At 35.4% G+C, this 14,158-nt stretch overlaps 1 protein-coding gene across 1 annotated transcript; it reads right to left on the bottom strand.

Annotated features, from left to right (window-relative positions):
- Positions 1-4,987: 4,987 nt before the first annotated feature.
- LOC104908950 (uncharacterized) lies at positions 4,988-12,983 on the bottom strand. Its single transcript, XM_010698121.4, has 8 exons — positions 12,698-12,983; positions 12,398-12,453; positions 8,728-8,890; positions 7,498-7,586; positions 7,280-7,412; positions 7,049-7,141; positions 6,160-6,262; positions 4,988-5,650 (listed from the first exon to the last, which is right to left on the bottom strand). Exons 1-8 carry the CDS (start codon positions 12,872-12,874, stop codon positions 5,283-5,285), a joined length of 1,182 nt encoding a protein of 393 aa, XP_010696423.2. The 5' UTR covers positions 12,875-12,983; the 3' UTR covers positions 4,988-5,282.
- Between the last annotated feature and the right edge of the window lie 1,175 nt (positions 12,984-14,158).

Raw genomic sequence — 14,158 nt, 5'->3', positions numbered from 1 at the left:
TGTTTGGGCCCAATTATCCCTAATGGGCCGCTTAGCTAGTCAAGACTAAATCCTCCTCGCCAACGTGGAGGCCTCCCAGTGGGACCCACCTGCCTTAAATTTTGTGCCTACATGGCAGGGAATGTCCTCACACCTTTCAACGCCTATAAATGCTGGGAAGATCCCCATTTATTAAGGCACGCAATCCCATACAATACAATTGGCAACATCAATTAATACATACCAACTGACTGATCGTCGGAGGGGCGATCCCGGATCCACCCCCGGGGTAGTGTAACTCTCGCTCTGTGCAGGTTTTCAGATAACCTTCGAGTATCAGGCCATCACCAACCCTAATCTCGATCATTCCCATCTAATACAAGTTTTTACCCGAAACAACGTTTTTTTTTTATATAAAAGCTAATGTAATAATAATAATTATTTAAGTAATAAGACGGTATTTATAAAGTTTAGTAAACAAAAAGAATATACATAGTCCAACTATTAATTTGGTTAACGAGTCAACCTTATAACTATATAATGATAGCAAATGAGGGAAGTTACAATATTAATCGTCTCGTTATCAATTATTGGTTAGAGTAAGGAAAAAGGGATATTACAAGCCTCCCCCGGCAATCAAAGTTACTAAACAGGATTTGAGGTAACGTCTACTGCTAATACTCGCATTCCCTTTCTAAATATATGTGTTATTTCGATCTTTATATAATGTTTATGTTAAATGTATGCTTTTATGGATTGCAGGATATGAAATCTTTTTATAAACATGATATTTCATGACGTTACGTAATTTATGATGATTTGCTGAAGATTAAAGAATATGGTTTCCATGATGATTGTGAAGTATAATGTATAAATAAAAATAAATGGAACATGATAAACAAAAGTGAAAGATGGTTCGACAGTACGATGTTATGTTGGTCGTGCACGTACCGTTCTATTCTATGGCGGAAACGCCACCTTCTAGTTAGGGGCAATTGTCCCTGGTAACACCGCACTATGCATGACTTTATGCCACCTTCTGGTTAGGGACGATGTCCCTGGTGGCTATTGCCCTATGATTATGATGATGATGATGATGGGAGACGTCCCTATATGTTATACTCGCCAAGTTACCAATAAGATAATTATGATGATGATTATGATATGAGGATAATAATGAATTTATGTTTACATAAAATGTTTATGAAATGTTTTTACTTTATTCTCTCTCCTCCCTGTTTGCAACTAAAATGAATTGAAATGAATTTACGATGTTAAAGTAGTATCTTACTGGGCTTCGGCTAATGACGTTTTGCTTTTCTGTTTTAGGTAATGACGGGGATGACGGAATGGCGTAGCAGTGAGGAATAATTACTACTTAAATTATGCAGACTCTTACTACTATGTATTCTAAGCTTGAGAACATTAGTTTATGAACCTTAATTATGTTTCACCTAGTTATTTATGCATTTCTAAGTTAGTTATGAAGTTTAATTAATGAATTAATGATGCTTAGAAGTCGAGGCATTACATTCTGGGCCAAACCACCCGGCCGCCTAGGCGGCTAGGCCAAGCCGCCCAATCGGGCGACGGGAAGCTGACCACCACACGATTGGGCATTGCCTGGGCGGGCGACTCCAGAGGCCTGATGGGGCGAACTTGCTTGGTGGATCAGACGAGCCAAGGAACTCCACCTTCGCACAAATTCAAAACATAAATCCTTACAATAAGGCAAAGAGATGGCATCCTAAAAAAGTTGGATACAGAAGTACATAACCTCTAAAATCTCACTTATCTTTTTGCCCAACCTCTTTGGTTCATTAGTTTTGCACATGATGTGAAGTCATACCTAACATTTTTTTCATTAGTAAACTTCCAGCACAGTAGCCAGTAGGTCTCATATCTTAGCCTTGATGCTTCCGGCCGACCCTAGTCTTGTGATTCAACAGTGAAGCTGTTGTTTTAAATAAAAAAAAAATTCTCTTACTGATGTAGTAGTAAAGATGCTGTTGATACTTCCCTCAAAAAACAAAAGATGCTGTTGATACTACTTTTTCATATAATAATCCTCAAAAAGCCCATTTGTCAGCTGCTTTTTGGAGGAGATTTACAAACTAAAAAAAAATACCTTTTTTTTTATTGGAGTGGCACAAAAAATTCCAACTATTGCCTCATCATTCACCCATTGAAAGCCAAAAGGAGAAAAAGGTTTCACCCATCACTCATCATTCACCAATTGCTCCACCTCTACCAAATAACAAAAAGTTTGTTCGTGCGCCATATAGTACGTCAAACACTACAAACCACCATCCGTGGTTTCGATTTAGTTGTCATAATGCAATTATTTGTTTCATTTGGAGTATAGACTACTCATTAATACTATTGAAGTATTTTTCTTTCTAATCTAAGAATTTATAATAATCCTTGATATTCTTAATCTATACTAATATATTAAAAGGCGTGCACAAATCAGGAACGGTGCTACGTGGCACTCTCCCTACGGAGTTTTAGTTCATGTAATCCATGTACAATAAAAAAAAATTAGAAATTGCATGGTATAGGTTTTGATCTCGTGACCTCAAGTTCATGTACTAAAGTTTTAACCACTAGACCAAGTTGTAATTAGTGATATCATATCAAAGTACAATATTAATAAATGAAAATTTTCTTATCCGGGGCCTAGTCCGGGCCTAATAACTAGTTATAAAAAAATTAATATTTCGAAAATTTATATATTAAGACACGTCTAACCTAATCTCACATGACTAGGTTGTTCCAAAAATATATATAAAGCACAAACAACAATATTCATAGTGGAGTAATGTAGTACGTGAATAATGCAAAAGTGAAAGTAAAAGTAAAGGAATGGAACTTCATAAACATTGTCATCTTATTAAGAAATGATTATGCAAAAGATACAAGATCAAAGAAACTAGCTAGTATTAATATTAATATATACCAACTTTATAAAAAGTAAGCTAAAAAATACAAAGTGGGATGTAAAAAAAATTAAAAATCAAGGAAAAATGGAATATGGTGGAACACCATAACATGACAGTACAGTACCTCAAGCTGAATTCACCAAAAAACAATGGAAAAGAAAACCACCATTGCTGAATTCAGCAAGAAAGAGAGATTCAAACCAAAAGCAGACGATTCGAGAACGGCACCGGTAGGAGAAATGGTAAGTTTAGGATGAGGAGTGTAGAGAGAATCAGGATTAGGAGGGCTTGGGCTTGAAGGAATGATGGGTAGTGAAGAATCAGAAGGTGGGTTTGAGGCAGAAGTTGGGTTAGTAGGAAATAGTGGAGTTATATCAGGTGATAATGCAGTAGGAGAGTATGGTAGCACACTTGGTTCAGCTGCTATGACTGAGAGTTTTAATGTTGTTGTTTTGTATGATAAATATGGTGAAGCAAATGAAGTATAAGTGTTATATGTTATGCATAAAATGATGAAATTTACTAGTTTTTTTAGGAGATTTAAGGAGGCCATTTAAATGCTAAGGAACTAAAATAAATGAAATGTTGATATCAAAGTGATTTGAGGAATAGAGATAGAGAGGATATAGAAGATGGAATGAATTAACGATTTGTATTTGGTGTTTAAAGAACAGGGAGGTTGGTGGGTAACTGAGTGATAGAGAGTAAGTGGGATGTATAGTGAGATTACAGCTTGGCATGTTTCACTAGAGGACAAGTTTGATATATGTACCCTTTTTTTCATATACACATGTTTATGAGGTGTATTCCTCTTCCCTTGAGCAAGTTTTTTTGTTTTGTAGACTTTTTATGTTTCTCAATTTTCTTATGTGATAGTGTTGGTCTGCTAGAGGCCTAGTGTTAGTAGTATACATAAATCCTTCTACTCCACTTCAACCTTTTTCACTTTATTTCAAGGACCTCCAAGGCCAGTTCTCCAAGTTCTGAATGAGATGTCAAATGTCAAGGTTTCCGTGGAAGATTCAACCAATAATCCATGTTCATAAGATGTCAATCACCTCTAGTGTCTACTAGCGCAATGTATTAGACTATCTTTTATATTATGGTATGTTTAGAAAAAAAAATTATGCGGAAAAGTATTAATTACTAATCTTATTTGTTATAAGGAGTGTATTTGCAATAATAGACTAGATTCTATCCCGTGCAATACATGAGCTTTATTTTCTCCAATTTTCACTTGTGACTTAGTATTATAAATAGTACAAATGAGAAATGATTGTCAAGTTCTGTGGGAGATAATTGGTCAAATAATATATTCAAATAATTGTCATGATCTGTTGGAAATAATTGGTCAAATTATTGTAAAGATTGATAACACAATAAAGGCAATATTATTATTAATGTAAAAGATGGGAGTTAGAAAGATGTTGGAAAAACTGAATAGTATAAGGAGCAAATAGTATTATGATCGTAACTTACTCTAGTGATTGTTTGGTGGACATGAGAAAAATATAGGAAGTACAACTTTTTAAGAATTGAAAATCGAATGAGTTGTTTGGTTAACTAAAAATGGGAAAAGTAGAACTTTTAGGAGTTTCAACTTCCCAAGAAAGAACTTGGTTACTTAGAGTCCCCTAGGTAAATAGAAATTCTTATAGGAATTAATTTCCTATGAATTGAAATTTCATGGGAATTTCATACGGCCTTGCACTTATTTTACAAAAATGATTAAAATAGACGGTACCCAAACCTACATGCTCCTAACAAGTCGATTCCATCTTACTCAAACCCAACACTATCCATAGACATCTCACACCAATCTAGTCGTCCATTCTCTTCTTTTTTTTTTTTTGTTTTCTTTTAATTCTTGAACTACAACAAACAATTTAAGAAAACAATCCAACGATCTAAAAGAATGGATTAAACTAGTCACTAAATAGGGAAAAAATTTGATTACTAAATGAATTAAACTGATCACTATATAGCTTAAACTGATAATTGTATAATCCATTCTCTTTTTAATATTGAGTTTAAGTCGCGATTTAATTTTAAATTAGAAATAGACAGACTCTCATAAGACCAACTCTTCAATAAACAATTTTGAGAAAATTCTTTAAACCAGGAAATTATCAGTTGTTCACAAACATTGAAAGATATCACTATATCAGTCGTCCACAACAAACACGAAAAATCCACATAACTTCAAAGAAGATAGTGAACTTCATCCTGGATCCATCTTGAATATTTGATACTGCCAAAATGGTCTTCTTTCAACAAACGTACTTCGGGTTCTAGTCAATTACAAAACATATCCCGCAGGATGTCTGGGTCTTCCACTACTTTTAAAAATAACATCTATTTTCATCCATTCGTACAAGTCCTCTTATTGTGACCAGGTTTTCCACATACACTGCAACGATGATGACGCTTACGAGTATATCTCTTTGAATCCTCGAAAGGGCCTCTATTTATAGGAGGAGCTGCATCGTCTGAACTGAGAGAACAACTCTTGCTATTATGACCAACTTCCCCACACGCCCGGCAACGGTATTCCCTTAAAATTCTTTGTATTGGTTTAGTGGTTCTTTGTTTTTGACAAGTTCTTTTGTTATGGCCTTTCTCCCCACATAACCCACATTTGAATCTCCAATCCATGTTTTCTCCGCGTTCATGACAGTAATTACTCCTATGCCCTTCTTGTCCACAGTTCTTGCATAAGAACTTAACCCCTGCAGATTACAATTTAATAAAAAGGTTATCACTTTTTCCTCATCTTGGTAGCCAAAATCTCAATGTTTATCCACCAAGTTATAACCTCATAGGTTAACTGTATCAATGCTGCTAACAAAGACTAAGTTTCAGAAGCAAGGAGCAGTTTATTTGGACACTGCACCCAAAATCTCAATGTTTATCCACTAATTAGGCCCTAATCTGTTCAACTTCGTTTTACTTATTTAAGATCTTATAAGATAAGATTAGATAAGATAAAATAAGATGTTATGTTAACTTATCTTCACTCATTTCAGAAAAAGATAAGATAAGATAAGATATGTTCCGATAAGATAATACAAAATAAGTTGAATCAAACGGATCCTAAGTTATAACCTCATAGGTTAACTTTTTCAATGGTGGTACATGCCAAAGACCAAGTTTCAGAAGTAAGGAGCAGTTTATTTGGATATTGCAACTATAACAAGTGCTCAATTCAAGTTAGAGTGTTTGCTGTGACCAACCCAACCTTTCATAGAAATACTTCTTTTCCGGCGATTCTCAGGATCACTGAAGAAGGTTTTCAGAGTTTCAGAGGCATGTTTCCTAGCAGCAGCTGTCCCTTTAGCTATCTGCAAGGGAACCAAAAATACGTAAAAATCTACATTGTAAAAGGCAGTTGCTGTCTCTAAAAAGTTTTCACAATAAGTAGTAGCTTCCCTCGATCAAATAAACATTACATGTGTATACCATAGAACTGCTGCTCTTAAACATATTATTCACATCATATGTGGTTAAAAATGAGAAACAACCATATACTTCCATACAAGCAAAGGAAAGAATAGTATATCCTTCTGCTTAGCAAAAAAATTCATGTTAGAAAAGAAGTCGGTCATAATTTCAAACAAATGAACCAGAAAGAACCTAGAGGTGCATGAAAAGCATAACGTTTTAAAGAACCTAACCTAGCTTGAGGTCATATAAAAGGTTATATATCAAACTGTATTTAACTTATGCGAGTGTGTTTCACGTGCGTATCTCAGGTAATGCATCTCTACTAACAAGCATGCCACCTTTGTTCTTCGTATCATACCTACACTTCTAGGTGCTAATACTATAAGGGTTAATGAAAATCAATGGATTTTAACAAATTCTAATAGCAAAAATACTTTAGAGGACATTCACATAGGACAAACCATGTAAAATTACATATCCACTCAGTCTTCTTAGAGACGAGCAATTACACATGTATTGTGCTTCATTACCTCATTTACACCAACTTCAGGTCAGTACCATATTCTGGTATCAAACAAATCAGCATATTTGACAGTAAACCAACATTTTTAGACCTCATTCATCCTTATAGCCAATATCAGCATAGAAAAATAAGATGTATACTTATACATAAAATTCGAAACCTTAATTGCAGCTACTCTTTGGGCATGAAGAACAGGATCACGATGGATGAGCTTCATCCGTTTGCTGAACAGTCCTGTTTTTGCATTGAGACTCTGCAGTCATTCAACTAAAAGGACAAGATTACAATCATGCTTCTGAAATTCCTAATGGTAGAACTACAAACAAGTGAGACATAAAATACAACGGTTTCAAAATAGACAGCAAATACAACATTGAAACTCACAACTAACTTTTAAGGAGCGGCTGATTTTCAGCCCAACTTCTGGAGGAGTTGATTTGTATACTCGCTTTGATTTCTTCCTTGAATCCAGCTTTAACTCCAAATTATCAACTTCATCATCTTCTTTGACTTTCAGTGAAGAACTGAAAATCAGCATTGAGATTGAGAAACACAAACAAACAAGGAATAAGGATTGCATCACACATAAAAAAGTTGCGAAGGAATTACATGGAACGTGCTTTTTCCCATGGGATTTCATCAATCCACTCTTCCCAGATGACACATTCTCCCAAGCATTGTTGGCAAGTCATTATCCCCTGCAGCATAATGAGCAACAAGTATATATTGGAGCGAAATTTTCCATAAGAGTTGAATCGTGCCTAAACTACTCTGCACGAGGAGTTAAGCGTAATATATAGGGGGCGTTTGGTTTGAGGGAAACTGGAAAGGGAATAGAACCTCTTGATTCCCTTTTATGTTGTTTGTTTTGGGGGTTTCTTTTCTCTCCCTTTCCCCTCCTTACCCCCAAATTCCTCTAACTTGATTACCCACACCCCCCTCCACTTTCAAATAAGGGTAAGGGAAACCCTTGACCACTTAAGTTTGACCACCCAAGTTTAACCCACCCTATACAGCACCACCCACCTCACCACCCTAACCACCAACCGCACCACCAACAGCCACCGCACCCCCCCCCGAAACCCACCTCCATGACCGGAAAACACACCCCATCAAAGGCTGCCACTACTCCCTAGCCACACCACCCTCGCGCCACCCCAACCACCACCATATCCGCTGAAACCACCCACCCACCGGCCGAAACTACCACCTTGAGAATGAAAATGCAATGGCTCCACCTTAGCCAATAAAACATCACATAAACCACCACTACCTAGTACCTACTCAAAAATTCACCAACACCACTTCAAATTTCATAATCCTAAAAATTCAAAAATAAAGGAAAATCAAAAGTAAGAGTGCATGAATACCTTTTTTGTATGGCTTTAGACGGTCGAATTCGACCACAAAAACTCTAGATCTAGAGTTTTTATGGTCGAATTTGACCTTTAAAACCTCAAATTTCATATCTAATTGTGGTGGAGAAGGAAAAGAAAGGAGGGGGTGGTGGTGCCAGGTGGTGCCGTGGTGGTCATGGACGACCTTAAGGAGGCGGCAGCAGGCGTGAGGGGAAGGGTGGTGGCCGGAGAAACTTTAGAAAAAGGATGAAGAGGATATATGGTGTGCAATGGTAAGAAGAGGAGATGAGGTTTTCTACCCAAACAACAATTTTAAACAAAGGGTTTTCTATTCCTTTCTCCTTGTTTCTCTTTCTTAAACCCTTTCCCTTTCCCCTTCATAAACCAAACGCCCCCATAGTATTGGACTTACTTTTAATAATACTAGCTACAATCTGGCTTAAAAACATTGCAAATGTCAACACACAGCATAAGCATATACCTTCCCACTGCAAAGTGAGCAGTCTTGTCTAGATCGCTCTATTCCACACTCTGTACATGGAGTATATCCCCTTCCCCTACAACTAGGGCAGGGAAGTTCTTTAATATACTGTCCATTGGGTCCAAACCATGATCTAGGTTCAAGTGCAGCAGTTTTTACAACCCTGAAATAAAATAAGACACCTGATTAGTCAATTCATTAACAAAAAATACAAAACTCCAGAATGACAGTGTATCAAGAGAAGCATTTTACAAAACTGACCAGCTTCGAACCAGATATTCTAGGACAAAGCCTCATAATGCTTAACTATCAAGCTTTAATTATATGCGGCATAATTTAGAAACATCTTTACAGACATGTAAAATAAGAACTAATATATTATCCTATGTATAGAAGAATTTTACTGAAGACACTGGTTGATCATAGAGATCAATATTCAAAAGCATGCACCAGTCTTAATTCATGGACTCATATGGCCTGCCAAAGTTAAGCTGAGTTTTCTTATGTAGTTTGAGGTAATAAGCCAAATAACAAATAGACCTCACAGTCTCACACCCACATACACCATCAAGGTGAGTTATTGGCATCTATAAAAACTTGAAATATTAATTGATAATCTGATATCGATATCGACATCATGTTCACTTTCATTCCAATACAACACTGGGTGCACCTTATAGTCGTATACTGCTATAAAGTTTGGGAGGATACAACATAAGACTACAAAGGCACACACTTTGATCTTGACTTTATGATAGTAGAGAACGTTACATTAAATAGAGGCAATCAAAGGCAAACATGATATTCAGCAATAGAAATATTAAGCACAGAGGAAAAAGTGAACGGGCAGGAGTCAGTCTAATAATAATGAAAAAGTTGAGACATGATAAAGTTGAGACAAGAAACTCGCCAAAATAAGTATGTAGAAAGTAATTATGAGACACCCAAAAAAGTAACATGTAGCCAGTACATAGAGATGGAGGGAGTATAAAAGTTAATATTTTGAAAACATATATTTAGATGAATCACAAATGATTGTCCAAGTAGAGTATTTGAGTACTGAAGAGTGCAAAATTACCAACAATGTATATTAAAAGAAAGCGAAGGAAATACATGTTATAACCCTTTTAGAACAAGAACTTTGGCATATACTTCTTTAGTTTCTTAATAGATGCATCATATTGAGTGGACACACTTGTCGATGTACATCTTTGAGCATCAATATATTCAATTATATATTATCAAAAATTATGGAATTTTTTTTTTTTTGAAATATATGTTGAGATTAACCCATCAACAATTAAAATTATGACATTTATCTTTATAAATTAGTAATTAAAGATGGTCAATGTTGATATCCATATAGTGTAAAAAGTCAATATGATGCATTTATTAAGAAAAGGGTAAGTATATATTTAGTCCATCCAATAAAAATTTCTGGCTTCCCCATTAGGAGGGAGAATATCATTTAGAGTGACTTCATAAGGTTTGGAGTAATTTGGCTTTATATACACATATTGCATGTACAACCATTGCATACAAGTTTTCATGGAGCCCAGCTATTCAGGTTGATGATTGATCTTCAGCACAAGAACATAACAAAACAAAAATCACAAGTGCAAAAATCTTTTCTTAGTAACAAAAATATGTTCTCCATCAATCTACCTTAAGTAAAAAAATGTACAAACAATTTTGAGGTTGCCATAAATGATCACGATGATAAGTGAATACTAACATATCAGAGGAGTACTTTGTGTAATTTTGAGAAAATTATGGAATATTTTAGGATTTCCCAAAAAAATAGTAGGTGTTTTGGATATTTCCTCTGTTTCGTAAATGCATCCTTCCTTTTTTTACATTTACCGAGACGCTTCTTTGAAAGTCAATATCGCTAATTGCGTATAAGTAAAAATTATAAAATTTGATATTTGGAATCTTTGCATTGAGAGAAATCTAATAAGACCCTAAGTGACTTTTCAAAGTTGACAATTCTGTCTTTCATTCCAGGATATACCTCAATTTGCAAAAATAGAAATAAGAAATACATAGATTATAAAAAAATAGAGTATTATTATCACAATTTCAGCACAGCGAGGTTGATAAATAGTACAAAAACGAAATGGTACAATTCAAAAAAGACGGAGGAAACATCAACTTATTATTTCCTAGAAATTACAAAACTGCCAGAAATATGCTAAATACAGCATGAAAAAAGCTAAATACAGCATCTAATATTTATAGAATTTAGCCATGGTTAAGATTACCAAGAGATCATAACATATTACAATATTAGTCGATCATTTTTTTCTTGGATTACAGTAAAAATAATAACAATAGTTCAGTGAATACTCAATTGTGCAATTTCAAATTTATTGTCTATTCAAAATATAGTAGGAGATCATTTTTTTTCTTTTCCGAATTATGGGTCATTTGTCTTACATGATTCCTAGGGCTGGCAATGGGTCGGGTTGGGTCAAGATCAGGTTGGGTTGGCAGGTTGGCGGGTTGAGAACCCCTTGACCCAACCTGACCTGTTAACTTAAACGGGTTGAAATTTACAACCCAACCCAACCTTATGATAAACGGGTCAACCTTCAGGTCGACCCGTTTAATTTTTTTCGTGTTTTTTCTAGAAAAAAAAAAATTTAAAAACAACATAATTTATTTGCAAATAACAATTGGCACCAAAATTAAATTAAGTCATTATAACCATATGATAATATTGTTCAAAATCAATATAACTTTTGTTCAAAATCAACACAAAATGTTCAGCCTAATTTTTTTGGGCTGAAATCTGAATTGAGTTAGGGATTTTTTTAGCTTGTTTTTTCATAAATGGGTTAGGTGGGTCAAAATCAGGTTGGAATTTTCAACCTGACCCAACCCATTTAATTAAACGGGTTGGGTCAAGTTGACCCTTTTAATTAAACGGGTTCAAAATTTTGACCCAACCCATTATTAATGGGTTGGGTTCGGGTCGGGTTGGCGGGTTGGGTAATATTTTGCCAGTGATTCCCTATGACGGGATCAGTTATTTGGGGTCATTTGTTATAGATGACCATAACAAATGACCAAGTATGATCATGTGTCATGACCTTCCATGAGGGGTAGGTTAGTCTTTTTTTATTGTATTTAGTTTTTTTTGTATTTTTTTATATAGCACTTATGTAATACTCCCTCCGTCCCATAATATAAGTCCTGATTCTGTTTTTACACGGGAATTAAGGTAAATTAGAATTTTGTTGCATTTAAATAAAAAGATTCATTTTTATTAGGAAACACTTACATTGTTTTTTTCTTTTTAACAAAAAATAAAAACTTAACATTAATATTGCATAGTTTAATGTGTAGAGGAGTTTAATGGGTTATGAGATTCTATTTTATCATTAATAATGGTGCATTGGAAGCTGAAATTATGAGGACTTTTTGGGAGTTAAATTATTTTCATGAGGGTACTTTGGGTATAATTATTGATTGAAAATAGAAACAAGACTTATATTTTGGGACACTTTAAAAGGAAAGGGGACTTATATTATGGGACGGAGGGAGTATAATTATTTGTTTTCTCTAATCGGAATCTGTGATTTTTTGTTACTTTCTAACCATGTTCCAAAATCCAAATGCAATACTACCAAAAGCCAAAAATAAATAATTAAGGAATGAAACTAACCTTGGTGTTATATCAACATCAAGACCATATAGCTCTACCGAAGGGTCATATTTCAACTGCAATCGAAAAAACACTATACAAATCAAACCCAAAATACAAATCTTAGATGAAAAAGAAAAAGAGATTAATCAAAACAAGAGGAGAGCATCTGTTCTACATAAAGGCCGTCTTAAATTATAATATAAGCCAAAGGGCTCATATAAAACGTAGCGAGAAAAAAAATGACCCCTTATATGTATATAGTGAGACTGTGTCATTTGAAAATTTTGCGCAAAGGAGAGAGCCAGAGAGGTGGGGTACCTGATTTTGGTTTGGAGTTGATGAAGGAGACTCGTCCTTGGGGAAAGAATTGGCGATATGCAGACATGAACGAAAATAATAGTTTAATCTTGATTTTGGGTTATGACGAAAAAGATTGTTGTTATGCTTCCATGGAGGTGCCAGAATTAGTTTAAGGTTTGAACAGACTGACCACATCTTTCATGACAAACATGGAAGAGGGATGCAAAGAGAGAGACAGAAACTAAGATTGCATTTTGTTCACTCAAACGTTATCAAGAGGTTCGGGACGTGTCGTTATGACTTTATGAGTGGATAGGAAATCGACACACTTGTCAGGGATACTTATTTCATATATGTGACCAGCCCATTAGTTTTTGTTTTGACAAAGGCTAATTAAGAGTAGTAGGCTACTCTTTCCTTGCTTTAGAAGTACGGAAATGAGCCTTGGAAACTTCCTCTCTTTTAACTTTAACTATTGAGATAAAGTAAAGGTTAGCTAATCTATTCTTTATTCGGGAGATGATATTTCTTATTTCCATCGGTGCGTTCGCAGTAGATATAAGCGCTTCGACGATTTCTTGAGAATCCGTTTTGATTAAAATTGCTTTTGATTCTTCTTTCAAACTCTCGATGCATTGTAGAATGTTTTTGCTTCTGTTTGAACGGGTGATATAGCAAGAACTTTTGTTGACTCCCAGTTTTCTGTGTTATTCTAATTTACCCATGCAATAGCTGCTATCCGTGAATTTGTAGAGTTTTTATCCTTCTTCCAAGAGCCATCTACTTGGAAGCACTCTAGTTTCCCATCCTGAATCCTTCCTTGCGTCCACGCATGGGTAGAGCTACCAGTATTCACTTGAGTTGAGTCTTGGCTTCCTTCTTCCAAGAGCCATCTATTGATTGTCTTTGGATCAATTCTGTTATAGAAGTCAGTGTTCTTTGTGGGTCTGGCACACAGGCTTTGAAGGTAATTTCATTCCGGTGTAACCATATCGCCCACATAGTGGCTATAACTTTTACCGTTAGTTGATGATCCTATCCCGGGTCTATGGCGAAGTTCATAATTTGGTTAGAACTTTGAGTAGTTTGAACATTGCTTCCCCATATCTTGCTTAGTATGTTTTGAATCCATTCTCTAAAGGAGGTTGAGGTTCTACCTTCCTGCCTGTACCCCATGGTACCGAACCAAATGCTTTTGGAGAATTGACAATCTCGAAAGAGATGCTCCAAAGTTTCGTTTGCAGATTGACAAAATTTGCATCTTGGATCAATCCAAAATTTTCTCTTTTCCAACTCTTGCGCTACAGGGAGCGCACGATTCAAAATTTTCCAGATGAAGAGTTTCCATTTTGGAATTATGTTTTGGTTCCAAAGCCTTTTCCAAAATCTAGAATCAGCGGAGGAAGAGGGGTTCAGTCGCTCAAATCGAAAGAGTAGCCCGACTTTACAGAAAATTTGCCATTTCTACTTTTGCTCCAG

The sequence above is a fragment of the Beta vulgaris genome, chromosome 7 (assembly GCF_026745355.1).
Source record: "Beta vulgaris subsp. vulgaris cultivar EL10 chromosome 7, EL10.2, whole genome shotgun sequence".
NCBI classification, from domain to species: Eukaryota; Viridiplantae; Streptophyta; class Magnoliopsida; order Caryophyllales; family Amaranthaceae; genus Beta; species Beta vulgaris.
Note: the sequence above shows the minus strand (reverse complement) of the source record. Positions and strands in the feature narration are given on the sequence as shown.

What these genes read in the sequence shown, in the direction of transcription:
- LOC104908950 (XM_010698121.4), bottom strand. Translation starts at nt 12,874, where the DNA reads ATGTGGTCAGTCTGTTCAAACCTTAAACTAATTCTGGCACCTCCATGG. An exon ending in GCTCACTTTGCAGTGGGAAG is followed by an intron (nt 7,587 to 8,727) that starts GTATATGCTTAT and finishes ATTATGCTGCAG; the next exon opens with GGGATAATGACTTGCCAACA. An exon ending in TGGGAAAAAGCACGTTCCAT is followed by an intron (nt 7,413 to 7,497) that starts GTAATTCCTTCG and finishes GCTGATTTTCAG; the next exon opens with TTCTTCACTGAAAGTCAAAG.